The 25,062-nt window shown below is 40.7% G+C and overlaps 12 protein-coding genes across 12 annotated transcripts; 8 read left to right on the top strand and 4 right to left on the bottom strand. All coding sequences in view use genetic code 12, as the record gives it.

Moving 5' to 3' along the window:
- Positions 1–43: 43 nt before the first annotated feature.
- Positions 44–392, top strand: KGF57_001811 (uncharacterized protein; the record flags this gene model as incomplete). The annotated part of the gene is made up of 1 exon (XM_051751057.1): positions 44–392. A coding segment is annotated over one exon (349 nt), but the record flags the coding sequence as incomplete, so codon positions are not given.
- A 3,361-nt stretch (positions 393–3,753) lies between these two features.
- KGF57_001812 (DUF3112 domain-containing protein) lies at positions 3,754–5,310 on the top strand (the record flags this gene model as incomplete). The annotated part of the gene is made up of 1 exon (XM_051751058.1): positions 3,754–5,310. One exon carries the CDS (start codon positions 3,754–3,756, stop codon positions 5,308–5,310), a length of 1,557 nt encoding a protein of 518 aa, XP_051609633.1.
- A 383-nt stretch (positions 5,311–5,693) lies between these two features.
- On the top strand, positions 5,694–8,117 carry KGF57_001813 (leucine-rich repeat domain-containing protein; the record flags this gene model as incomplete). The annotated part of the gene is made up of 3 exons (XM_051751059.1): positions 5,694–5,746; positions 5,942–6,903; positions 7,006–8,117. The coding sequence occupies 3 exons, from the start codon at positions 5,694–5,696 to the stop codon at positions 8,115–8,117; spliced, it is 2,127 nt and encodes a 708-aa protein (XP_051609634.1).
- Positions 8,118–8,388: 271 nt separating this feature from the next.
- On the top strand, positions 8,389–10,449 carry KGF57_001814 (uncharacterized protein; the record flags this gene model as incomplete). Its single annotated transcript, XM_051751060.1, has 2 exons — positions 8,389–9,062; positions 9,396–10,449. 2 exons carry the CDS (start codon positions 8,389–8,391, stop codon positions 10,447–10,449), a joined length of 1,728 nt encoding a protein of 575 aa, XP_051609635.1.
- A 78-nt stretch (positions 10,450–10,527) lies between these two features.
- KGF57_001815 (uncharacterized protein) lies at positions 10,528–11,670 on the bottom strand (the record flags this gene model as incomplete). Its single annotated transcript, XM_051751061.1, has 1 exon — positions 10,528–11,670. The coding sequence occupies one exon, from the start codon at positions 11,668–11,670 to the stop codon at positions 10,528–10,530; it is 1,143 nt and encodes a 380-aa protein (XP_051609636.1).
- Positions 11,671–11,843: 173 nt separating this feature from the next.
- On the bottom strand, positions 11,844–12,617 carry KGF57_001816 (mitochondrial 54S ribosomal protein MRPL50; the record flags this gene model as incomplete). The annotated part of the gene is made up of 1 exon (XM_051751062.1): positions 11,844–12,617. One exon carries the CDS (start codon positions 12,615–12,617, stop codon positions 11,844–11,846), a length of 774 nt encoding a protein of 257 aa, XP_051609637.1.
- A 232-nt stretch (positions 12,618–12,849) lies between these two features.
- Positions 12,850–13,899, top strand: KGF57_001817 (uncharacterized protein; the record flags this gene model as incomplete). Its single annotated transcript, XM_051751063.1, has 1 exon — positions 12,850–13,899. One exon carries the CDS (start codon positions 12,850–12,852, stop codon positions 13,897–13,899), a length of 1,050 nt encoding a protein of 349 aa, XP_051609638.1.
- Positions 13,900–13,995: 96 nt separating this feature from the next.
- On the top strand, positions 13,996–14,742 carry KGF57_001818 (U2 snRNP complex subunit; the record flags this gene model as incomplete). Its single annotated transcript, XM_051751064.1, has 1 exon — positions 13,996–14,742. One exon carries the CDS (start codon positions 13,996–13,998, stop codon positions 14,740–14,742), a length of 747 nt encoding a protein of 248 aa, XP_051609639.1.
- A 145-nt stretch (positions 14,743–14,887) lies between these two features.
- On the top strand, positions 14,888–19,684 carry KGF57_001819 (DEAD/DEAH box helicase; the record flags this gene model as incomplete). The annotated part of the gene is made up of 1 exon (XM_051751065.1): positions 14,888–19,684. The coding sequence occupies one exon, from the start codon at positions 14,888–14,890 to the stop codon at positions 19,682–19,684; it is 4,797 nt and encodes a 1,598-aa protein (XP_051609640.1).
- A 34-nt stretch (positions 19,685–19,718) lies between these two features.
- Positions 19,719–20,489, bottom strand: RFA2 (Rfa2p; the record flags this gene model as incomplete). Its single annotated transcript, XM_051751067.1, has 1 exon — positions 19,719–20,489. The coding sequence occupies one exon, from the start codon at positions 20,487–20,489 to the stop codon at positions 19,719–19,721; it is 771 nt and encodes a 256-aa protein (XP_051609641.1).
- Positions 20,490–20,987: 498 nt separating this feature from the next.
- On the top strand, positions 20,988–23,315 carry KGF57_001821 (uncharacterized protein; the record flags this gene model as incomplete). Its single annotated transcript, XM_051751068.1, has 1 exon — positions 20,988–23,315. The coding sequence occupies one exon, from the start codon at positions 20,988–20,990 to the stop codon at positions 23,313–23,315; it is 2,328 nt and encodes a 775-aa protein (XP_051609642.1).
- Positions 23,316–23,365: 50 nt separating this feature from the next.
- Positions 23,366–24,799, bottom strand: KGF57_001822 (uncharacterized protein; the record flags this gene model as incomplete). Its single annotated transcript, XM_051751069.1, has 1 exon — positions 23,366–24,799. The coding sequence occupies one exon, from the start codon at positions 24,797–24,799 to the stop codon at positions 23,366–23,368; it is 1,434 nt and encodes a 477-aa protein (XP_051609643.1).
- Positions 24,800–25,062: the final 263 nt, after the last annotated feature.

The raw sequence follows: 25,062 nt of genomic DNA on the forward strand, positions 1-25,062 counted from the left end.
GTCGCGACAATATCGCCCATGGATACAAGAATTCAGAGTCAAGAATGGAGCCTGCTCATTTGTACGGAAGGGACCCTGGTTACGATATGGATGAAGAGAAAGATTCACATATGGAAGACGAGTTTGATGACGTTGACTCGAACGACTGGGATTTCACGGTGCCCAAGAACGAAAAGGAGAGTAGTGGATCTGATGAGTTCCATGAAGAAGGCTTTGGCAACCACTATGACGTCAAGCCTTACGACAACAAACAAGATCAAAAGTACAGGGCGGGCAGACTTAACGGGGACGAGCACAATTTTAATTCTAACCAACAACAGCACCCATATGCTCCATACCCCGTTGAAGAGAAGCATCGTGACACCGATGCAGATTCGGAATTTCATTTCTAGATTGAAAAAAAAAAAAAAAAATAAAAAAGAAAGATTTAGTTGTTAAACAAGGGGGTAGCTGGCATGCCCTCTGCGGTCCCCGTAGAGTTTTATTGTGTAATAACTAACTTTCAAAATATTTCAATGACTTTTTTCTAGTGATACATGTGTGGCTACACAAGCGTAGACTAATTCTTGTGTAGGACTTGTAACAATGTTCGAAATGGATGAGCCTTGAACACCTTGCACCGACATTTTCTATTCTGCTGAAGTTTAAGTTTGGATATCTCACATTTCTACGTACATCGCAAAGCCAATTTGACAAGCTTAGAAAAAGATTGGAAGGATTTGTACCGTGGGAATGCGGGTGAGATTTTGTGCCATGAATGTCAAAAAAGAAAGAACAATAAAAGGGTGCATGACAATGTAAAATACACGATGCTCAAGATATACTTGAACGGCAACTTCATGCAGTATGTGAAAGACTTTCTGTTCACAGAGGTAAATCAAAAGAAGCAGGCACCTCTCTAACCAGTTTAGTTGTCGTAGAGGGCGTCATTGTCTTGTGCCCCACCCTTCAAGAAACAAATGCATGCGTGGTAAACTTGAATGTCATTGTGTATAGAGCTCACTAATGAAGTAATGAGACTTCAACCAACGATCATTTCAATATTGCAAATTACTTAAAGCAAGCTGAGAGAGTAACTCTCTTGAAAAGTCACATACCTTTCCCCCTTTGGAAAAGGAAATGAAAGCCGGGTAATAAGATAAAGTGACTATGCATGCAAATACAATCACCTCAAGTTTTATATCTCCAGCCATGGGTATTCGGTCTTGCGTGTTTTAGTGTGCGCTTAACGGAGTGTGTTAGAGACAAGCAGCGGATTTAATATTCTTGCCCGACACTTTAGGCTCTTTTTTATCATCCATTGACTAGAGCCATTCCATTGGTAAAGAGAGGGCTCTAGTTTCCAGTTATGAAGCAACTGCGTCCATCTTACAAGTAATACTGAGAGACTATTTCAAATAATAAAATGCTAATTGCAAATTTGTCTGTTGAGTAATGGGGAAGGGGTGTCGTTACCAAAATTTGAGTGCGGTCTTGACAACACACTCTAAACTCCCACCAACACCGTAAATGTTTCAAAGGGCAGCGTGGTGTTTTTAAAAACCAGCTATCAAGCTCCAAACAAAGACTTTGTGGCAATCACTATCTATATTGAATATGGTGGCAGTCTGTAGCAACAATCTTGTCCCATAGAGGCTATTCTTGCATGCAAAACACTGCAATATTGAATATTTTTTTACTCTGTTGAGAAGACCCGGCCGACCGAAGTATTTGATGGAAATAGTCAGCAAAGGCAATCCCTTGTCTGTCCCCTGTTTATAAGCAGTGCGACTGTTAGAACGTCAAGTTAGGATGGAAGGAAAAGCATTACTAGAGATATTCTGAAAGTGGAGAGAGCCTTTAGGTCCTACCTTTTTTTCTCTACTTTAATTGGAGCTTCACCTTTCTTTGTGTACCTTTGTATTTAAAAACAGTCAAATATAGTCCCCACTCCCAACTTTGAACAAATCAGGTGATTTGAGATACTTTTGAATCAAAGTCTTGACCCCAAAACGGCTATGCTTGTGGGACAGTAAAGGTTTTTGCAGTTGTGATTGAGTTAATACCAATACATTTTGATGATATAAAGTAGCTCAAATTTGTTGATCCACAGAGCCCAGAACCCTTGTCAACCTGCACACCAAAGGCAACTTATTGACACTATCTTTCACCAGTTGGTCACTCAAATAAAAAAAAAAAAAAAGACAGTTGGGTCACATTCCTCACTAGCTAGACACTGATCTCAAATTCAGTACGTGTTTCTCAGAACATCGTTACCAAACCACCGCTTTCTAAGCAAGTACTACAATGGGTAAAGATGTGCCGGTATTCACCGCCCAGCACGGGTTGTCTCGATTGATGACGCAGAGTTAAAGTCCCATTTCCAGGGTGATAAGTAATTCGTTGCTGGATGCAAAAAGAGGGCGTTTGGTACTCCACCTGTAGCCATAGTGCGTAAACAAAATTTTCAAGGGCTAATTGTAGTCTCTCAAACCAACAGGCGATAATAATGTAATGCACGTTCTTAGTAGCATCCGTGATATCTCGATTCGGCCATGCCAGTCTCTTTTTTGGGACATAGTATTCCCACAGACTACTTTTTTGACATCGCAAAGCAGAATTTCCTCTTTGGGAAACACTTAGTGGGTAGTTTATAAAATGACACAAAGCTCTTTTATTTTTTTTTTTTTTTCGAACCAGAAGCTAAAACGCAGCGAGTAGTGAAGGCAAGTGCATCAAGCTCTTGTTCTTCCAATTGGCTATAGTGGCCTGTATTGTAAAAAGGTTCGGAAATGGGCTCATACTTTCTAGGAGAAAGAGAGTCTCTAATTACACCCAGCATGCACAAATGAACTAACCTCAGAAAAGTTCAAAATGTCCACAGTAAATTGTAAATGATAGTGTCACTCGAGTGATATTTCAAAGTAGGGGTGATATATTCTTTTTCTGTGCCCATATGCAAGAGTTCTTGACCTTTTTTTTTTTTCTTTTTCTTTTTTGATTTGGGTTTGAATGTGGGGTCCTAACCACAGCTCCCCAGATAGGTAAAGCACGTAAAGGGCCTTTCCGCCTTCCGCAGCAGTTCCCAAAGTATATACTACAGGGAGGCAGACGGATGCTATCTTGTTGACTATCTATCCGTCCCGCATGGGCAGCATCCGCTCTGTATGTTTGCCTATCTGATCGAGTAAAGATGCAATCTGTTCATACGTTTGAAGGAATTTGCTATGAGAGAATGTGTGTTCTGTTATTACTATTTTGGGATTCAAAGTGGGGCAATACACAAAAAATCAGAAGCTGTGGCGCTACCTTCTAACATACTACTTGTACTATGGCCATGCGGAGTAGCTTCACCAAAACAATAGAAATTTTTAATGACACAAACCTATTGTAGTATACAAATTTTAAAGAGAGAGATTCTCTTTTTGTAACCAAAAAAAGCACTATAAGAGAGAAGTGAGCTTTTTTTTTTAAAAAAAAAAGAAATCAATTTTTGTTACCCAGCATCCATTTAATCGTAGTATATATGTATGTATATTTATATATATATATATAAGATCATGATTTCTGCAATTCCAGATGCTTAAAGTCTTCGTATCATTTATCTACTAGCCTACTCACAGGTCCGATTACCTGATCACATCATATCTTGAAACTTCATCCAAGCTTCGACTTCCACTGCATTCAGCAAAATACGCAAAAATAAATCAAGTCGACTACACCTACCTCAGAAAAGACCAGCAGTACACACCATCCACCCATTGACTTTTAGATATGGTTGACAGCGTTTATACCCCAACAACAGGTTTAATGTCGCTACTATTCACCACTTCGCAAAATGGAGCTGAAGTTGGTACTGGAATTTACCCTTTGTTGAACTCTGCAAGAAACTTGTTGGGCCCTAATATACCAAAATTCTTAGTTGACTATAATGTCGGAACTCAGATCAATTTATTTGGTAGTTATCCTACTAGTGATGACTTTGGCCCAAGTTTGGCTTTTGCAATTCTCTTTGCTATAGCATTTATCTTTCATCTCATAATTTTCATCATCAATACATCCAGAGGTCACTACTTTTACTTGTCAGTTATATGGATGGTTTATTCGATCTTCAAGATTATCGGTTTTGCACTTCGAGTACAATGGTCGTACGATGTGACCCAGATCGCAGTCGGATTGACTAGTGAGGTATTTTTGCTCGTTCCTTCCATTGTCATTGTCTCGGCAAACTTGATCTTGGCACAAAGGTTATTCACGTGGAGACATCCAGTTGGTGGTTCGCGAAATTTGTTTTGGAGCTTTATGATTAGCACCTATTGTTTTGTTGTGATTCTTATTGCAGTCACTATTTTGGCATCTTTTGTTCCATACTTGAGATTTCTTAGTCATAAATCTTATAGAAGTTGGATCCATACAGTGCAATTTACTTCTATTTTGGTCATTTTGTACTCATTGACATCGGCAGCATTGATTGGATTGAGTTTCTGGTTACCAACGAAAAAGGATGAGTTGAGATATACATATCAACCATGGTGGATTGAAAGTTTTGCACCATTCTATTTTGTGGAAAAGAATGCCGCTCAAAAAGCAGAACGTGGATTCATGAAGAGAAACTCAAACCATAGACATGCCACTAGAGTCATTGCTGCAACACACCACCATTACCGCAGTGTCAAAGGGTTGACAAATAAGCGAGGCACACTCAAACATAACACCTCCATGGGAATTCTCATCATCACAACAGTGCTTATTTTCATTGCTGCTATATGTAGGGCAATTGTTGTGTTTCAAGCAAGGCAACATCGTTTTGCCAGCCCTGCAGAGAACAAGTACTTGATGTATGTTGTATGGGGTGTTTTCGAACTCATTGTTATGATTTTGTATATTGTTGGTAGGATTGATCTTCGATTTTATCGTCCAGATAGGTTGCCCTTGGAGGTCAGACGTATCGTCACTGCAGAGCAAACCTACTACCCAAGTTCAGATGAAGACGAAGAAGGATTCCACAGAGACAGACCAGAAACTTATGAAAAGATGCGTCGCGACAATATCGCCCATGGATACAAGAATTCAGAGTCAAGAATGGAGCCTGCCCATCTCTACCCTGAAAGAGGCGATGGTCGTTATGACGAAGAATCTGCTTTGGAAGAGGATGATGCTGGTACTTTTGATGACGATGATGTTGATTCTAATGAATGGGACTTTACTGTACCCCAAACCAAGACAGCGAGCACAAGTTCTGAAGATGCCAATGAAAAACACCCACCATACCCAGTCTCAGAAAAGCATGCAAGACAGAGCTCTGATAATGAGTCAGAGTTCCATTTTTAGATACGTTATACACTTCTTTCCCTTTACTTCTCCTGTTATTATAGATAGATACCTAATAGAAGCATACTGTTTCAATTTCATCGTCAAGGGAGTAAATTCATTTAAGCGGTTCACGAACCACTGAACATAACGGGTTTGAGTAATTGCATCTAGGAGTACTGTATGCCAGGATGTTTAGATGAACTGGCATTGAAAACAAGAGCTCTCCTCTTTCCATATGCCCTTCGCAAGTGATACGTAGCTTACTCATACTGCATACAGACCTGCTTGCCCCCCTTTTATACCACATGTTTATGATTTTTATATAAATTTACACCAAAAGGAGGAAAAACTACCTATCTACAGATTCCTTTAGCTTTAGCAAACATCAATTGATTGACACCATGAGCACTCCGCATCCTTCGAAGTTGCCTTTGGAGTTGTTTCCAGTAGACACGTTGAAACAGATTTTTTCCCATCTTACAGTAGGTGACTTCACTCACTTACTCGGTAAAGCTGATGGCTCGTTTTTGCAACACAATCCAAAGTTAAAGTACACGATTAAACAAATCATCAAGGGCAGTTGTTACATCAAATGGAATCATACATCTCATGTCGCATTCTTGGATGACTCTTTTTTTCTCAAAGATAGATTTGCTCCGGATAGATATTGTGTCAAAACGAGGGAGCAGCTTGTTGTTGTTCACGACTATTGTGTGGATGAACGTATAACGACCATTTTCAAAATTGCATACGACTTTAGTCAGTTGGCTGATATCATCGAGTTTGAGCAGTTGTTGAAGCTGATAACACCTGGTTACTATTCCAAATATGAGATACAAATTACATTTGCTCCAACTTGTTGCTACAAAATCAACTTGCAACGGTTGAACAACCTCTTTGCAAACATGAAATACAAAATCACTTCGTTAACAATTGACAATGAGAGTGGCACCACCAAGGTAATGGGAAAATTGGATCCCTCCAACTTCAAAAATCTTGAAAAATTGAACTTGAACATGGCTCTGTTTGAGGGCTCATTAGTAAAGTGCAGGAAATTGAAATGGTTTACTTATAAACCGGCCGATAAAAATGAGGTATTTCAGCTCCGCCAACTTCCAAGATCTTTGAAGGGTCTTGCATTGGCACACTTGTCGCAGCTAGTTTGGCCTCAAGAGATGGATTTGTGGGATCATTATCCCTCGTTAGAAGAAATTGCGTTGCAATACAAACCTTCAAGTAGACAACTGAAATTGCCCGAAGGTGTTGCCAACGTCATAAAATACATGACATGTCATGACACAAGCGTTTTCAATTTTGAAGCAAATGATCGAGATGATGGATACAGTAAGGAAGTTTGGAAATTGTTGGCAGATGCAGCACAGAAAAAGAAGTTTGCTTTGTCGCTGTTACAGGCCCAGTACCTTGTTACTTCGCCAATAGAGACGTATCCACTCAAAAATTTGGATATTGTGGCTATTGCTGATCCACAGGTATTGACACTGCTCACATTTCCCCCCTCATTGGAGTCATTGAGAATTGCATGGATTGTTGAATGTGCTACCACGGAGCTATTTAGAGCTTTACCACGCGGAATAAAAAGCCTAAATCTCCGTGGTTCAATAATTGATTAGGTTAACTCAGATGTGAATTTTGCCAAATTTTCAAAATTAAAGCAGCTCATTTTGTCACGCACAAAGCTTGGAAAGAGCTTAGACTCCTGTTTGTTTTCAGATTCCATTGAGTTGTTAAAGTTGGACGACAATTTTGTGGGCTCAGTTGAGAACGTGCATTTTCCCAAGAAGTTGAAGTTTTTAAGTATTCTGAAGAATGGAATTGAAAAGCTTTGCTATCCCGATTTCCCAATATCACTCAAGGAACTTACCATTTCGATGAACAGAATCAAAGAGCTTGACATTTCCAAAAACAAAAATGGTGAGCTATTGAACATTGAAGTCTTGTACTTCAAGGGCAACAAATGCAAAGTGAATGATTTGAGCTGGTCCAGGTTTCCTCAAAGCCTTATTGGGTTAACACTCGAAGATTACAAATTTCGACACCCAAGTTATCATTTTGGAAGCAAATTGCAATATTTGCGCATAATGGAAACGGATCTAATCATGTTGAAATCGCTCTCATTTGGCAACTTCACAACCATAAAGTATTTGTATTTGCCACAGTGTAATATGCGCAAGTTGGATATTGAAATTCCTCAAACTGTAGTTGAGCTTGATCTTTCAGCAAACAAAATACCAAATTTCCCCACAGAGTTAAGCAAGTTGAGAAACTTGCAAGTGTTGGATATGTCGTTTAATGATATTAGCAAACTCCAGGTTGAATTTGAATACAACACAATCGAGGTTTTGAACTTGAGAAACAATGACATAGCCGATATTGAGTTAAGTTTTGCAACACCGGTCACCAAATTGAAGCTGTTGGATTTGAGTCACAATTTGTTGAAACATCTTTCCATGAAAGCAATTGGTCAAACTGAAGAAACACGGCACGCTAATTTGTACGAGATTGTCCTTTCAGGGAATGACGTCACTTCGAAGGACAATATTGGTCCTTTGATTGATGACTTGCCGGAGTCCTGCCAATGCTTGTGGGTTGATACTTATAAGGATTCTGAAAACACCGAGATTAGCACGTTCAATCACTATGCATCTAACGAATATCCTAACAGATTGGTCCAAAACAAAGACGTGTCAACCAGTCGCAAGATATTTGGCAAGGATATCAGGATGGGGATTCTTCCCGAGAAAAAGGATAAAAAGCCAGTTGATGTTCCGCCGGTTTTTTTCACGAACCAGGATCTTCGCTTCTAGTTCGCCTGTGTTGATACAGGAATATGTAGTGTTTTATTAGCAGATTTAGCTAATTTAGTTTGATTAAGTTGCAACGTGCCATAATGTCTAGTTTGATTTGTTCCTTCGAAACGATTCTCTAAATTCGAACTGTGGTGGATGCTGGACAATAATAAAGAGAATCTCACTTGCAGCGCAAAAATAAATCGCAATTGCATTTACAATTCAGATTAATCTCATCTCTCTCTCTCTCTCTCTCTCTCTCTCCACTCAAGTCAAAGGTAACACACAGATGGTTTCAAATATATGGATCGCTGCAGCTGACAACCAAAGGGAAGAGGTTGAAAAATGCATCTCCCTGGGTGGCTTCACCCCCAATTCAAAAGATCCCAACGGGTACACACCGATTCACGCAGCAGTTTCATACGGTCATCATGATCTAATTGACTACTTGATAAAGAATGGTGGGGATATCAACATACAGGACAACGAAGGGGATACGCCCTTGCATCATGCTGAAGACGTTACTACAGCAAAGCTTCTAGTGGAGAAATATAAGGCTGATTACAGGATTAAGAACAACGACGGTTTAACAGCCGCCGATTTCATTGAAGAAGAGGATGAGTTCCCTGAGGTAGCGAATTATTTGAAGAGTCTCGTGCACGATAAGCCGGAGGATGTATCCAGTGACGCGGCTCAAGCAAATGATTTTTTGGCAAGTTTGCCTCAGCCAGGAACCAGGGACGGTCGAGAGATCAAATACTCCTTACAAACAGAGGAGCAACAACATGGTGACGAGCAATTGAGCCCCGAGGAACTAGAAGAAAGGAGGAAAAAGATTGAGGAGATCTTACAAAGTGATAATCCAGAGGAAGGGTTGAGGGAGCTTATCGCCAATGCTGTCCATGAAGGGTTAGAGCAACGCCAGCAGGAAAGTGACGAAGAGCCTAGTAACAAGAGGAGGAAGTAGGTAGGAAGTAGGCAGGTGGCTTGTAATAGACAATTTGCGTATATTTTTATTGTAGTGGGGTGGGGTGGGGTGGAAATGTGCATGCGCTGCGCGGCGTTTGCCAGTCCAGATCCAACGCACGAGACAAGAAAAAATTCAATGAAAAAAAAAAAAAAAATTAAAAATGGAATGAAAAGTTGGTCAAAAGAAATACCTTACGCTGGATTCAATTCATCAAAAATGATATTTGAATTGATATCAAAGTACTATCCCTTTGCAGTTCCTGAGCAGTATGTTTAGCTTTATTCACTTTCTGTAGAATTTCAACCCGATACTAACCCAAACTCCAGAGTTAACCAGCTCACTTTGGAGGAGCTTAACGCATTGACAATTTGGCAAAGAATTCAATTGAAAGACTGGAGAGTTGAGTTCTTCACTTTAGGATTCACCCTTGTATTTGTCCTCCTTTTCAAGGCCGGGGACTTGTACAATCAGTCGAAAGTCACCAAATTTTTGAACAACTTAAAACCAACATTTTCCAAACAATTTTTCCAATTTGGCGTGGCTCCTAATAAGCTTTATGTCAAGGATAGTGCTGAAAACTATTCTTCTTATGCTACAGGACGTTTGAATATCGCCAAGGTTGATTTGAAATTCGTTTTGGCTCCACGCCACAACCTATTTCTTTGGATCATGGAGGTGTTGATCAGTCTATTCACGAGCAACGTTCAAGCTCCAGAGGATACTGTTGAGATTGTTATTACGCCACTGGGTAAATACGACAACTTTATTTCGGCTATTGTGTCGAAATTGGGTATGAATGATGCCAGAAAGGCAAACTACTTTTTGTCATTGTGTAGGACAACTGATTCGCCAAATTTGCCAGAAAGTTTTGTATACATGAGTGAAGCTCATGAGCTTCAAGACAAGTTAACTACGCCGGAGTTGAGACAAGCATTGACTGTGGGAAGTGCTTCATTCATCAAATTCATTGCTTTTACTGACCAACCCGAGGCAAGGCCAGAATCATTGAGAGCTTTTCTTCCTGATAGAAGAGTAATTGTTAGATTGAGTCTTGTAACTGGTAATTCGGACCTTAAAGTGGTTAGTGAAGTATTGGATACTGTTTTCAACCTTGTTGACAAGTTGTCTGACCAAGCCATTACCTTCAAACCAGAGACTGTAAAGAAGGTTGTCAAGACTAGAGATTTTGAAGTTGAAAAATTCAAGAAGTTGGAGCAAGAGGTCAAGAATGAGAGGTTAGCTGAGGAGCAAGCCAAATTGAAAAGGGAAGAAAGGGACAAGTTGAGAAACTTGTCTAGAGAGGAGCAGTTGAAGGCCGACAAAAAGGCCCAAGAAAAGAAACAGAAGAAGTTGCAAAAGAAACAAAGAGTGAGAATGTGAGATGACAAGACTTTATAATTTGCCTTATTCGTTAGTGTTTGCATTGAAAATATATATGTATATGTCCATGAGCGTTCATCAAACTTTGCCTGTAAGACGCCATCCTCGACCAACTGGGGTGTTGAAAACCTCCACTATTCCAGCACCTAGTGCATCTGCTAGTACCCAGTGTAGATCATAACCGTAAAAGGGATTTCGAAAATTGTTGAGTTTTAATCCGCCCTCCATATTTATGCCCAGCCACCTCGTGAAGAGATCTTCTTCAAGGGCCTCTTTGTATTTAACTTTATTTAAAGTCTTGACTAACCAATTGCGACCTTCATTAACCAACTTGAGGTAGGATCCACAACCTGGGTAGGAAATAGAATAGTTTTGTTCAATTTCATTGAAATGGTTTGAAGTGAGGGTAACGAACCCCAATCGGACTAAGTTTGTAACCTCCTCATTTGTGAAATCTGAAGTTGAGATAAACATCTCTGTAGGATGTGACTTGATGAACTCGTGGAATTTGGATAGAGCTTGCTTTTGTGGGCTCTTCTCTTCTAATCCCGGTATTAAACTCTCCATAAGTTCATGGTAACAGTCAACCTTTGCAATAATCTCCATATCTTCAAACCCGTAAGTCACCCTCTTCAGCTGGAACTTGTTGAGTGACCTCAGTATAATCGGTGATGCATTGCTAATTACAAACTTGCGCAACTTGCCCAGTCGAATATTCAACTCTAATGACTTGTCGACAAATGTGGGTCCCTGGTTGTGAAAGATTGCATACAACTGAGTGATTGTGATCAAGCCTTGAGGTAGTGCCTGTCTGTATTGAACCAACTCTGCTTTCAAAGCTGACGAGAGCCCTTTGATGGAAAAGATCCTCTCTTCTTCCGTAGCTACATCAGCTCCTGTCCTGTAACGATTATGGAGCTCGGTACAATCGGACCATCGATTCGATAGTACAGTATCCACCGCAACGAGAACATCATCCTGAGAAGATAGCTGGTAGTCTAGCTGAACGTTATAGTCTAACGCCAAAAGCTTCTCCGTGTCTGGCTTCGAAGGTGACGAGGGCGGCAAAGATGAATTCTGATTACTAAGATTGTTCTTGTACACTCTTTGCGATGGCAATAACATCTTGGCTTCTTTTTGAAACTTCTTGATAGGAGACTTGGAAGGCAGGCGACTCTTGGAAACACTAGAGGTCCTAGCGGCACTGTATCGTAATGGCATGATAAGTCATTGGGGTATCTGTGTAGTAATTTCAATGAATTGCAAGAGGTGTCCATTTTTTTTCTTCTTTTTTTATTTTGTCGCAAATTGAATGCAAAAAATGGGAGATTCAAGAAGATACCATAAACAACATTATTTACTTCAATATATACATGAGAGTGCTTCAGATACACCTATTCTACCTCCAACACTCTTGTGACAACTGAGCTGTCATCAGCAGACCTTACTTGAACTTGGAATCTACCTGTTTCGGTGATTGAATCAAGATGGTCCTCAGGTGTATCTATATAGCTCAAGTCCAATTTTCCAATATCGACATTACGTTCTGTCAACTCTTCCATATGTTTTGCCACAGCTTTCTTTGTGATTGGCAATGCAGAATTACTCAATGTCAATAATTTGGGCAATTTGTTATCAAGGTCCTGAATTGAGTCGAATTCAACTTCCAAACCAGGTATTGTTCCCTTTGAGGTGTCGAATATGTTTGATTGTATGTTAAGCTCCGGTTTGTCGGATGTTCTCTTTGACGACCTCATACTACTGAACAAGTCTGACAACTCTTCGAGGGACATAGCGCCCTCAGATACTTCGTTTGCCAGTTCCTCGATCTCCTTCTTGTCGGCAACGACTTCAACCACTTTTTCTTCTTGTTCCTTCTGAAGTTGTCTCCGCTTCCGTTGTTCTTGAAGACGCAACTCCTCCACATCAACCACCGGAATTCTGGGCGGGTTATTTGGTGTAACATAGCAAGCTTTGTTGTCAATGTGCAAGTAATTTCTCATGTAACCTGGCTTCACATGTAGTATCTGACCTTCAACCCCAATTCCTGGTAAAGTTTTAAGTAACTGTACCTCCACCAACTTGTTTACGGTCCTCCGTTGCTTCATAGTTCTGACCGAGCACCTGTATAAAGGTGCATTTTGTAAGGAACGTGTTCTTGAAAACATGTGGTGGATATGGTGGTGATAGTTGTGGTAGTCGACTGATTGATATTTGCGTGTTGAAAATTTTTTGTTTTGGCAAAGCGACAGAGAGAGAGAGAGAGAAAGAGAGAGAGATGGAAAATACGAAGAGAGCGTCAGTGAGAAAAAAGCTTTGCATTTGCAACTGTAAGATATCATCACATCTCCTCTCTACTTCTTTCATTGCACACCGCACTTTCTTTATACTCACTTTTTGATGGACACTCCAACAGGTGATTGCAAGATATGCCAACAAAACCAAGCCAAATATACCTGCCCGGCGTGCAATACAAAAACTTGCTCTTTAACCTGCTACAAGACTCATAAAGACCGAGATTCATGCACAGGCAAAGTTGATACAACAAAGTTTATACAAAAACTGGAGTTGACGGATAACCCGACACATTTGAACCGAGATTATAACTACCTTCTTAATGTTGACAGGTCAATACATTTATCAAAAGAAGACATTAAACAGAAAGCTAGGAATATTTTGAAGAGATCGAAACAGGAAAGCAGACCGGACAGGAAGCGTTTCAGACTGAACGAAGCAGAAAATGACAAGAGAAGACTTCGAGTCAGCCAGATCTTCACTCAGAATCCAACCGTTGTTGTCAAGAGAGACAACACCATGATTATTCAGGTGGCACCAGGGATGCAGAGAGCCTTGTCCAACAAGACGGGGTATGACAAAAAGTCAAATGCATTTACATGGACGGTAGAATGGATTCTCCTAGATCAGACAGGAAGTGCCGAAATATTCAAATTCTTGAGCTATCGGCTAAACGAGAGCTTGAGTCTTAACAAAGCCGTTCCGCTAAACGTATTGAAGAACCACGGCTTGACCGAAGTCGACCTGTTGACATTTTACTTAAGGAATGTCACAAATACTCCCCCTAATTCTGTAATTGAGCTCGATAATGAACAGTCCATCAGTAGTGTATTGAAGGACAAAATTGTGATAGAGTACCCAACCATTTATGTATCTGCAAATAAAGAGACAATGGCCAGCCGAGTTGTGGATGCAGCCCAAGCATACGAGCCAGAATCAATACCGCTGGATTCTGGTAGCTCTGATCTGAGCCCAGATTCGAGTCTGGAGAGCTCTTCGGGTGAGGAAAGTTCCGACGACGACGACGACGACAACTGTGAATCCGACAGCGATTCTGACAGTGGACCAGAAGAATCATCGGCAAAGCCTTCTGTTGTGAATGGTACAAGTTCCGACAAGATACCGGGGGAAAATACCGCTGTCAATGATATATAGCCTCTCGTAAATACAATGAAAACGTAAAGTTGTGGAAAGTGCGCACAATTTTGTATCTCATCATCTTCACCTCCCAAAACACCAAAGTAATCCCAAATGTCCTCAATATTTCGAAAACTACCGGATTCCGAAAGGAACACCAATGCGTCTTTGTACTTTGGAAATCTAGACCCGCAATGTCTGGAGTTGTTGATGTACGAGTTGTTTATTCAGTTTGGCCCGGTGAAAAATATCAACATGCCTAAAGATCGTGTACTCAAAACACACCAAGGTTATGGCTTTGTTGAATTCAAGAACCCACTAGATGCAAAATACACCGAGGACATCCTACGAGGAGCAAGACTCTATGGGAAGCTGTTGAAGTTGAAGAGGTTGGACTCGAAGCCACAAACGCAACAGCGACTGCAAGTGGGTACATATGTTAGCACTAAACTGGAGTTGTTGAGTGACAAATACATTGATGTCGGAGCTAGAGTGTTTGTTAACAACTTGAATCCATTGATCGATGAAAAGTTTTTGATGAATACATTCCTGAAGTTTGGCACCGTTATAAAAGAACCTGAAATCAAACGAGATCATGAAGGAACTTCAATGGGATTCGGGTTTGTCACATTTGGAGACTTTGAGACTAGCGACTTGGTCATCGAAAAACTAAACAATACCATTCTAATGAACTCAAAGATCAGTTTGGATTATGCATTCAAAAGTGAACTTGGGGAAAATGGGAAAAGGGTACGCCATGGAGACGAAGCTGAGAGAAAGCTAGCTGCAAATGCAAAGAAGAACAACTTGCTTAAACTGAAAAGTAATGGCAGGGTAAATAAGAAAGGTAAACATAAGTGACGTAGTTAGAAGAATATATAATTGTGCTTCCTTATCGTCTTTCGGATAGTAGGGGTCGTCATTTCGCGGTTATCGAGAAAGTGGATATGGATTTTTTTTAGCGGATTGGGGAACAGTTTCCATAAGGCTGACCGTGCAAGGTTGAATGTATATCCAAGCAATCCACGAAGACACTCTTCTCGAGTGTCTGAAGCTACAGCCACAAGCAACCCAAGAGGACCAATCAGGGGTGGAAGAAGGTTCTGCAAAGAAGAAAAGAAAAACTAGTACACGAGATGATTTCGAACAGTTGAGAATCATAGAGCGATCCTTGGAGCTTGTTGATGAATACAAAGGTGACACTAGTATCGAGATTGTTGACGTTTCAGTAAAACTTGTGATTGATAAAAGCGATAGGCTACATGTGAAGCATTTTCATAAAAGGTTGCGATCCTTGGTTGAAATAGATGATATATTGGAGTCACAGATGCCACGAGAGGAGATCCGATTATTAGCTCCATCAAACAACAAATACGGACTTTCAGGCGGAGCCAAGTTGAGCTTGAAGTTGGGGAATGGGCTAGTTCGTTTGACCTTGACTTATTTTCTAGATTACAAATTGAGTTTGCACAATACCATACTGAGAAAGATACTGGCCGCGTTGATAGGCATTTTGGATACTAGACACAACCCTGACCAGATTGAAAATAAAGCAACCGTGACACCAGAGCTTTTTTACAAGTGCATATGCGAACACACGAAGGAATTACCTGCGTTTGATGCTGAATTTGACCTCCCTGAGCTAGAAACAAAATTGTTAAGCTTTCAAAAGAAAACCGTAAACTGGATGTTGAGGAAAGAAAATGCCAGATACAATTTCGAAACAAATCGATGTGATCAGATTGTTTACTTTTCAGAAAGTGACTTGCTTGACGAAAATCGGCTATTGGAGGTGGTGAACCAAATATGGTATGGTTGGAGAATAATAGAAATATCTGGTAAGCAAGTCTATTTCAATAAATACACAAGTCACCTAGCGACAGCAGAACAGATCAACGCATACCTATATGACTATTTACACCAAGTGGATAAAAACCAGTACCCCACGACACTTCCTGCACGGTGTTTACTAAGCGAAGAAATGGGTCTCGGAAAGACAGTGGAAACAACATCATTGATTTTGCTCAACCAGCGGCCCATCAATGAAGTTGATAAAACACTCAGCCTACCATTGAATCAGTTTGGAGACGCTAAAACTATCATCAAGGGTCGCACAACGCTAATCATAACGCCTTCCACTATACTTCAGCAATGGAAAAACGAAATCAACAATTTGGCACCTTCGCTAGCGTTAACGGAGTACAAGGGAGTATCCAATTACCCCATGTTTGACAACAAACCTGCTATTATTGCCGAATACCTCCGAAAATTCGATGTAGTGATCACCACTTACCAAATAATAGCAAAGGAGTTAGACTATGCTAAGTACTCTAGTAAGTTGCGCAAAACTAGAGGTGCGCAACGAGACGCCCCCTATCTGGACTGGAAGGAGGAGGATGAGTCAGAAACTTCGACTAACGGAGATGTCAAGGATACATTGTCTCAGGATTATCTGACTTTGTTCCAGTTGACAAGTTTAAGAAAACCTCAACTTGCAAATAAAAAGACGGACTCGCTGCAACCGGAAACAGACTACGAAAAAGCATTACAGGATGAAATACAATTAGCATTGAGACATAATACAATTTCTAGCTGGTACCGGAAAAACGACTATGAGTCCCCCCTAATGCTCATTCAGTTTTGGAGAATCTTGCTAGATGAGGTGCAAATGGTGTCCCTGACAGTTTCCAAAGCTTTTCAGAGTGCTGCATTGATCCCCAAGTTTCATGCTTGGGGCGTTTCTGGTACCCCAATAAAGAAAGATATAAATGACTTGTTTTCGTACTTGAAATTTTTGAGGTTTTATCCTTTCAATTATGATATTGGTGTGTTGTCATGGCAGTTACTACAAAAGAATGAGACCGAGTTTAAATCATTCTGGTCAAATATAGCGATCAGACATACTAAAGCTATGGTACACGATGACATAAAATTGCCCCCACAAAATCGAATTTTATTAACTATACCATTTTCAGCAGTAGAGCAGGATTTGTATGACGAGAAATTCTCGGAGTGTTTGTCACACATCGGGTTAGATGAATTTGGTAATCCAATTGCAAATGATTGGAACCCTTCACCATCGGTGCTTAGTTTGATGCGAACTTGGCTCTCTCGTTTGAGGCAAATTTGCTGCTCGCCTCAGGTTGGAAACTTACAGTTGGGATCAAGAAGAATGAAGCGCTCCAATTTGAGAAGCGGAATGGCATTGATTGATTCTTTGAAAACCTTGGACAATTTATTAAGTGATATGCTAGTTCGTCTGTATGGAGAAATTAGTGATTTTGAAAAGAGAAAAATCGAGGGATTGTCACATCTAACCGACTTGTTGGAATTTGTCTACCACCCGGAAGAAGCGGCAAAGTACTTGAAGGTTGGTATAATGGAGACTTTGGATGTTATCAATCGAACAGAGAAGATTCTTGACAAGTACATTCAAGATTACAAAAGTAATATGGGCAGTGCAGTTGATGATGATGATGATGATGAGATTGGCCAAATAGAAAGTGAACAAACAGACAATAAAGAGGCCCTTATTTCTTCTACAAGAGCCAGACTCAGAAGCTGGCTATTACTTTTGCATCGGTTCTACTTCTTGTACGCTTCAGCCAACTTCCAGTTGTACGATCCATCTTTCCAGGAGCTTGTCAAGAAACACAAACCTGGGATTGATGTGAAAAACTTGGAGGAATTACTTAAACAATTTGGTAACCAAGAAAGAGCCAACGAACTAGCTTCATTGGCTACTTCGATTCCAATTACTGAATTCGATTCTCAAGACACTTTTATCGAGTTGGGCACTCCTCAAGAGAATGAAACAAAATACTACGAATTGGCCGAGCACGCAAGGGTCAAGATTTTGAAAGGAGTTGTCAAGCAGTTTAACAAAATCTCCAAGAATCGGATATCTAACCGGGGATACTTGTTTCCTATCGAGACTGATTTTGTGGATGATGCCTCAAGCTTGCTTCCCAAGTCATCTAAAAAGTTTTTCAACAAGATTCCTGTAATTGATATCGATGACTTGACCCCTTTTGCCATCACTCCAAAAGTGCAATCATTTTTGAAAAAAGTCACAACATTCCTCAATAAGATCAACAACAATGCTAAAGAATTTAATGGCAAGTTTCCTAGATTGGTCGAGCTATTACTAGAACCCGTTGATAAAAAAGACACTGAAGTTGTTAGTAAAGAGAGACAAGAGGAGAGCGATGAAAAGGAAGATACCATAGACAATGATTATGAAAAACATTTAGAAGCACAGGCTAGCATCGAGGATCTTTTGTCGATTTTGGATGCCCTTTTAACTAAGCGGAAAGGGATGATATCTGGACTGCTCGAGGAGAGATACGATCCGTTGAAACCCAAGGAGTCCGACGAAGAGGATAGAGTGGATTTTTCGAAATTGGTGTCGGAACTAACCACCATAGAGAATGAGTTGGAGGAGTTTTCGTCAAAGGCAGTTGGACTAGACATTGAACTATTTGGCGTGTTGGGTCAAAAGCTTCGAACGTTGTACGAAAATCAAAAGTTGGCACAAACAATGATAACGAGGGAGTTGAACCTCAATTGTAATGCAATTTTCAACGCGAGGGTCGAGTATTACAAGCAGCTTCAGCAAATATCCGACACTGTGAGTCTGAGAGAATATCCGTACTTGAAAAGGGATGAACTTGATTCTTATCGTGTTAATTCCATGTTGAGGGGAGTGCTATCTACATTTGCTGAGTTAAGACGTTCCATGGATAATGCCATTGGTCGATTTAGGTATTTAACTGAATTGGTGAAGGAGTCACAACAAACAATTACCAATGCAGAAGAGGATGTTATGACCTGCATCATTTGTCGATCCAACATTAGTATTGGATCCCTAACTCAATGTGGACACAAATACTGCAAGGAGTGTCTTGAGCAGTGGATGAAGAGCTCGCGACATTGCCCAATGTGCAAGGCCAGGATCGATATACATTCCGTTTACAATTTCACTAGATATGCCCCAGAGCTCAAGGCCAAAGAGGTTACCAACCCCGAGTTGAGACCGAAGAATGGAACTATAATCAACTCAATTTACAAGCCTTTGAACCAAGATTTAATTCAAGAGGTGCAAGAGATCAAATTGGGATCTTCTTACAGTACTAAGGTAGACTTGATTGTCAAACAGGCTTGCTATTTGAAGAAATGCGATCCGGGGGTGCAGATTGTTATATTCAGTCAATGGCAAGATATGTTGTACATCGTGGGCAGTGCCTTACAAGCTATGGGGATCACCTATGTTGGAACTGAGAACGTGTTTTTGCCTAATCAAAAGAACTCGTCATCAAAGAAGCCGAGAAAGGAAGTTGCAGTGGAGTACTTCAAAAAACCCGAAAATAGAGTAACTTGTTTTTTGTTAAACGCACAATCCCAAGCGAGTGGGTTGACGTTGGTGAATGCTACACATATATTCTTGTGCGAACCCTTAGTCAACACTTCGTTGGAGTTGCAAGCAATATCTCGTATCCACAGAATTGGTCAAACAAAGCCAACCACAGTGTGGATGTTTGCAGTTGAAAACACTGTGGAAGAGAGTATCATAATCACGTCAACAAATAAAAGGATCAGGTTGATTGAAAATAGTGCCATTGATGAATCGGAATCCGAACCAACCGAAGCCAAATTGAGCGAGGCAGATTCATTGACCATGATGAGCAGTGTTGGTGCCGACCAACTTTTAGAGAAGCACGCACAAGGAGAGAATGTACCCAACAATGACTTGTGGCATTCATTTTTCAGTGCCAAACAAACTAAGCAAAACTTAGGTTTATAGTTATTGTATTGAAAATTATGATATACGAAAATTGCTAAACGGCAATATAACCATCCTCGTTGAAACCCACGTAAATCTTTCCGCTCTCCACTAAATCGGAACAGTGCTTCTCACACTCCTTTTGGGGCATGGATAACTTTTGAGCAATATATGTAACCGGCACACCGTCGTTCATCGTGAGACACTCTTGTTTGATAAAATTCAAAACCCTATCTGTAGCGGAACCCTCACTGTCGACAAATAAATTGTTACCGTTAGCTTCCCCGATTGCTGAACCACCTGCTTTGGTTATACCCTGGCTCTTCAAGTGGTTATATATAGCGTTCAAATGGTGGTAAATAATCTGATTACTATCTTCAACAAGGTTGATGGAGGCATTCAGTACACTTTTGTTTCCGTTATAAAGTTTTAAAGCACCTCCAACAAACACGTATTTGTTCAAAAACCCCTGATGCTTTTCTCTCTCTTGTTCAATTGAACTATTGTTTTCATCAACCCATTTACGTACATCAATTGAGCCAGTTCCATCCTCTACAGTGATGGCCAAAGACAGACCGCTAGCATGCACTTTTCTAACAACACCAATAAATCCCACCAAGCTGATACTCACATTGTGGACCTTGAACTCGCCATCAGGCACTGGTTGCTCTGCTTCAAGAATTTGTTTGATTGTTACTGGTGCAATACTATTACGTGTTTGTACCTTGTTTTGTTGCGAGTTTCCATCTCCACTGAATCCACCTTGAGAGTATCCACCGCCACCAGTATCGCCACCAAAGTTTCCGTAATTTCCAAAATCAGACATTGCAGGGTGCTTTGTTGTTGAGTGTATTGCTGAATTGAATTTAAGTTGTAATATCCAAGAGGGTGAAGCTTGAGAAGAAAGACGCGTTTTGATTTTTTTTTCTTTTCCTCCTTTCTTTGCCTCTGTCTCCGTCTCAACTCCTTCCAGAAGAGGCTAAGAATGTAGCATTCGGCAGGTTTTTCCATTAAGGGGAAACTTGAACCCCTCACCCCTTATTGCTTAAGAAGACGAAATGATAGGTAGGGATAGCTCTTGCGACCATTACATATGTAAGTGCTTTCTCTCCAGCACTAGTAACAAAATTGCATGGGTGTGTTTCACTGCGACTACCAGCCGCATCTCACGTGAGAAAAGACATTTGAGTTCCATGTCAACAACAACAACAACCTGGTAACAAATTTATCTTCATTCAGGTCGTGAAAATTATTTACCCAAGCGCAGCTTTTTTCACTCTACTCCACACTTTTAGAATCTTTGCAAAGGTTTACATTACTGTCAATGGACTCAAACATAGACCCCGAGGTTGCTAAGAGTCAACCTGTTCATGAGGATGATGTGGGGTCTTTAGAAGAGCAGAGTGAAGTCCAACATACGCCAAACAGCAACAACAATTTACCAACATTTGCGGAGGAAAATAATGCCTCGCAAATTATGAGCTCGGGCTCAGCAGAGGCTGCGTTAACATTGTTGAATGATCTACGTCCAAACGATCAATCTCGCGATGCGGGCACAGGTTCCATTCCACCAGCGGAATATATGGATATCATACTGAAAATGGAGTTGCAGAAACCTGAAATGTTGTTAGTCCAGTATGATCCCGATGGGAAACCATTGAGACTTGGACGTCCTCGGAAACACATTACGAGGCCCCCATCACCTCCCGAGACATCTTCTGATCAGAATTATAACCAATCAATAATGTCAAAGTTTAGATTCGACTCGCAGCCAGTTGAAGGTCCGGGATCTCGAGGAGGCAAGAATTTGAGAAAAGAAACTCGTGGCAAGATTACGCTGGATGCAGTGAAGAAGAGACAGCAGTCGATTCTCAATTTCGCTGTAGCGGAGCCCAACCCTGCAAACAGCGAGGCTACAAATGTACCGACCGAAGGTGAGAACAATGACCACAAGCAAGAAAACAATCCAGTTAAATTGTTTATTAAAGCACCAGAGAAAACTGATCTGCAGTCACCTGCACCTCAACAGAAGAGACAAAAACTAAGGAACTCGCTCAATCCAATGCGGAGAGCACTCGAGAAGCGAAACCCAAAGGCCTTGCCTTCGCCTTTGATTCCAGTGAGCGCTGCGGAAGACTTTTTGATTCGAAATGACGAAAGCCGTTTAGCCAGCAACACGCAATTGGCGTTGGGGTACCCTATACAGAAAGCACCTTATGCTAATGACATCATGTACTTGGTTTTGTTCTTGACCAAGTTTAGGGAAGTAATACCTTTCAAAAATCTAGGTCCCAAGAGTTTTGAGCAAGGATTGTGTCTACCTCCTCTTCGACAACAGGATGAAAGCTCGAGATATAACTTGCGAAGTGAATTTGTTGAGAAAGATGATGATTACGACATCTCAAGCGTATCGCCAGAGATGGAAGACTTGTTCAAGAGATTGCTCACTTTGGTCTTGAACCGCAAGAAGGACGTTGCATCAGCAAGTGGCGCAATCCTGGAGCTCAAGCCACAAAGTGCAAGATTGGGGTTACCCAAGGAGTGGAGAGTTTACAGCCCCAGTGAAAAGGAAGCTTACGATGCTGGAGAACCAGTAGATCCAGCTCACCCGGAAATATTAATTACAAAGTTCCCCAACGAACCAGATTATGTAATCACGTTCAACCCTTTTTACACCAACGATTTTGAATCCAAAGGGCTACGTGGCTTGAGTAATCCTTTGGATAGGCTACTTGTGTTGAAAACATTAGCTCAGTGGTCGTTGTCAACCTCGGATTCAATCAAGAGCTACATTGCTCAAAATGTTCAAAACCAAGAATTGCCAGGTGAAAAGGACACATACTACGCATCTAGAGCACTTTTGTATGGATTCGATGATTGTAAACAGGCAAAAGCGAAAGCTGATGCACGATTGGCGAAAATGAAGTCAACTGAGGAGGATTTGAAGTATGTTGATCCTACTTCTGATCCAACAGCTCATTCCATGAACATTCGATTAGTTGATCATCTTGTCGGAGATTTAGGGTTTTATGGGGGAAGATTCTACTTGTGTAGAATGGCTGATGGTAACAATGGTGGTCTAACCTCGGTAAATAAAATGAGTACTGTTTTCAGGGGCCAGGATGTTGGCTTGGGGTCGTTACCACCTTCTGATTTCAAACTTTATGTTCAAGATACGCACTCAATTTCCAAAGGTGCAGCCAAAGCTGATGGAGTAGAATTCGACGAAAATGGAAATGAAGTTGATACTACAGCAGATAGAAACTTTGACGATTCTGAGCATTGGTACGAAGTTGCATCAAATGCTACTGAATTGAAAGAGTTTGTTGCTTACTTGAGCAAGAAACTCTACAACCGTACAAAATACAGCGTTGGTTCTGATTTGCACCAATCAACAAGCAGGTTTCATGCATACTTGTCTAGATTGTTGCCATTAATCGAAGCACAGGAACAATTGCAAACGACATCAAGACAAAAGAGGAAAAGAACTATTGATTATAGTGATTCTCGTGCAGCTGCAAGGTATGATGATGCTTTTGGTGCGGTAGGAGACGATGTTATTGTGGACGATGGGTATGATGACGACAATTATATAGACGATGATGTTCCCGAAGCTATCGAATCAGAGGGAGATGAAGAATATATCGATTGAGTTAAGAAAAAAGAACGATAATAATACAGCTTCTAATTACACAATATTCCCTAATACCTACTTGATCCAAACAAAAGATCAATTTTTTCCTTGATCAAGCCTTCGTTGTCTTCAAAGTACTTAGCCCTTCTAACGATTTCCTCATCATATCCTTCATCGCTTTTCAATGCTTTAAGGGTTTCTGCCTGACTAGTCAACCAATGTTCAATAAACTTGACCGGATCTTTACTCAACTCACTATAAAATGTTTGTCTTGAGTTGGCATTTCTCAATTCAATGATAGCCAATGAGATTTTTTGGTTCAATTTTTCAATCATTGAATCATGATGAGACAAGTTTTCAAGAGCAGACTTGTTCAATTCCAACAATTCACGTTGCGCTCTGGCTATATTGACAGGCAACTCAGTAGGAATATCCAAAACCACATCGCCCAAAGTTGTAGACCTTCTTGTGTCTACTTCATAATCGACAATTATTGGCTCTCTTGGATTAAAGTGTTGTTGTATCAATCCGTACAAGTCGGAGAATTTGAATTCATTCACCTTCAACAACTCTCGCAAAACTTCGTCCGCTTCAGCCAAAGTGAGATCGTCATAGGCACTACGGTCCTTATCAGCACCGGGGTTTATGTCCCCCAACCCTTCAATAGCTGAAACATGGTTGTATTTGGCAGTTTTAACAAAAAGTTTCTTGTTCAACACATATTGCCAAATTGTGTACATCACCTCCTGCTGGGTGCATTCAAGTTTGCCCATAAACTCAGCCATGGCTTCACTTACATTCAATTTGGAAGTGAAACTCTTCACCATCAATGCTATCTTTACCGTGAGGTTGTACTTGCCCTCTCTCTTGATATCCATCCCATCAAAGCCAACAGTTGCAGCAGGATCTCTACCAACGTTATTTGATGCATCGTCTCTCCATTCTATAATATTGTTGTTTTGTTCTTGAAGGCTGGGGTAATGTTCGTTTTCTAAAACATCCACAGATATACCTGATAAAAATGCACTAAATTTCAAATTGCTGGTCTCCTCCTGTGCAGATTTATCATCATTGATAAATTTTCCTTCAACACGCAAAGTCCAAGTTGGGGTAGTATTTTCAGGTACTTCCTTCCCCTGCTGTTGTAATAGCTGTTTTTGCCAAGGCTGGTGTTCACATGTGTTGTATATGAATACTCTCAATATACCAGTGCTTGGTTTATATTCAAACGGATGGATTGACTTTTGCTGTATTGCTTGGAAATCAAGCGCTTTTCTTGCAATGAGTAAGTCCACTCTCCTTTCAGCTTCTTTCAATGCTTTGTAGTCCTTGAGGTTGGGGATTTTGTCGTATAGTGACGGAGGAATGGTTATATCCGTTGGGGTGTACGATATGGCAGGTATGGAGCTAGCGGTTGAGCGAGGCTGGTTGACAGGCGGAGGTGGCGGTTGTGCTGCTTGTTGTGGAGGGACGTGTTGATTGGGTAATGGTATGTGAGACATACTGATGAGTGAAACTTGTTGATGACGGGTAAAGGTAGACACCAACTAGCTGTGTGTCTGTTGTGGGTTTGGACTGGAAATTTTTTTTTTTTTTTATTTTCTTTTTTAAGTTTTATTTCTATTTTTTTTGGTAAAAGTTACACGCTGTCAGAGGACTATACAACTCTGTATCAGTTTGATCAGCTTTACATTAGATACAGCCTATTAGGGCAACACAGGGAAGTGATTGATTGAATAGCTAGCCAACTTCCCAAGAGGCCAAA

This window comes from Candida theae, assembly GCF_024610275.1.
Source record: "Candida theae strain CBS 12239 chromosome Unknown scaffold33, whole genome shotgun sequence".
Taxonomy (NCBI): Eukaryota; Fungi; Ascomycota; class Pichiomycetes; order Serinales; family Debaryomycetaceae; genus Lodderomyces; species Lodderomyces theae.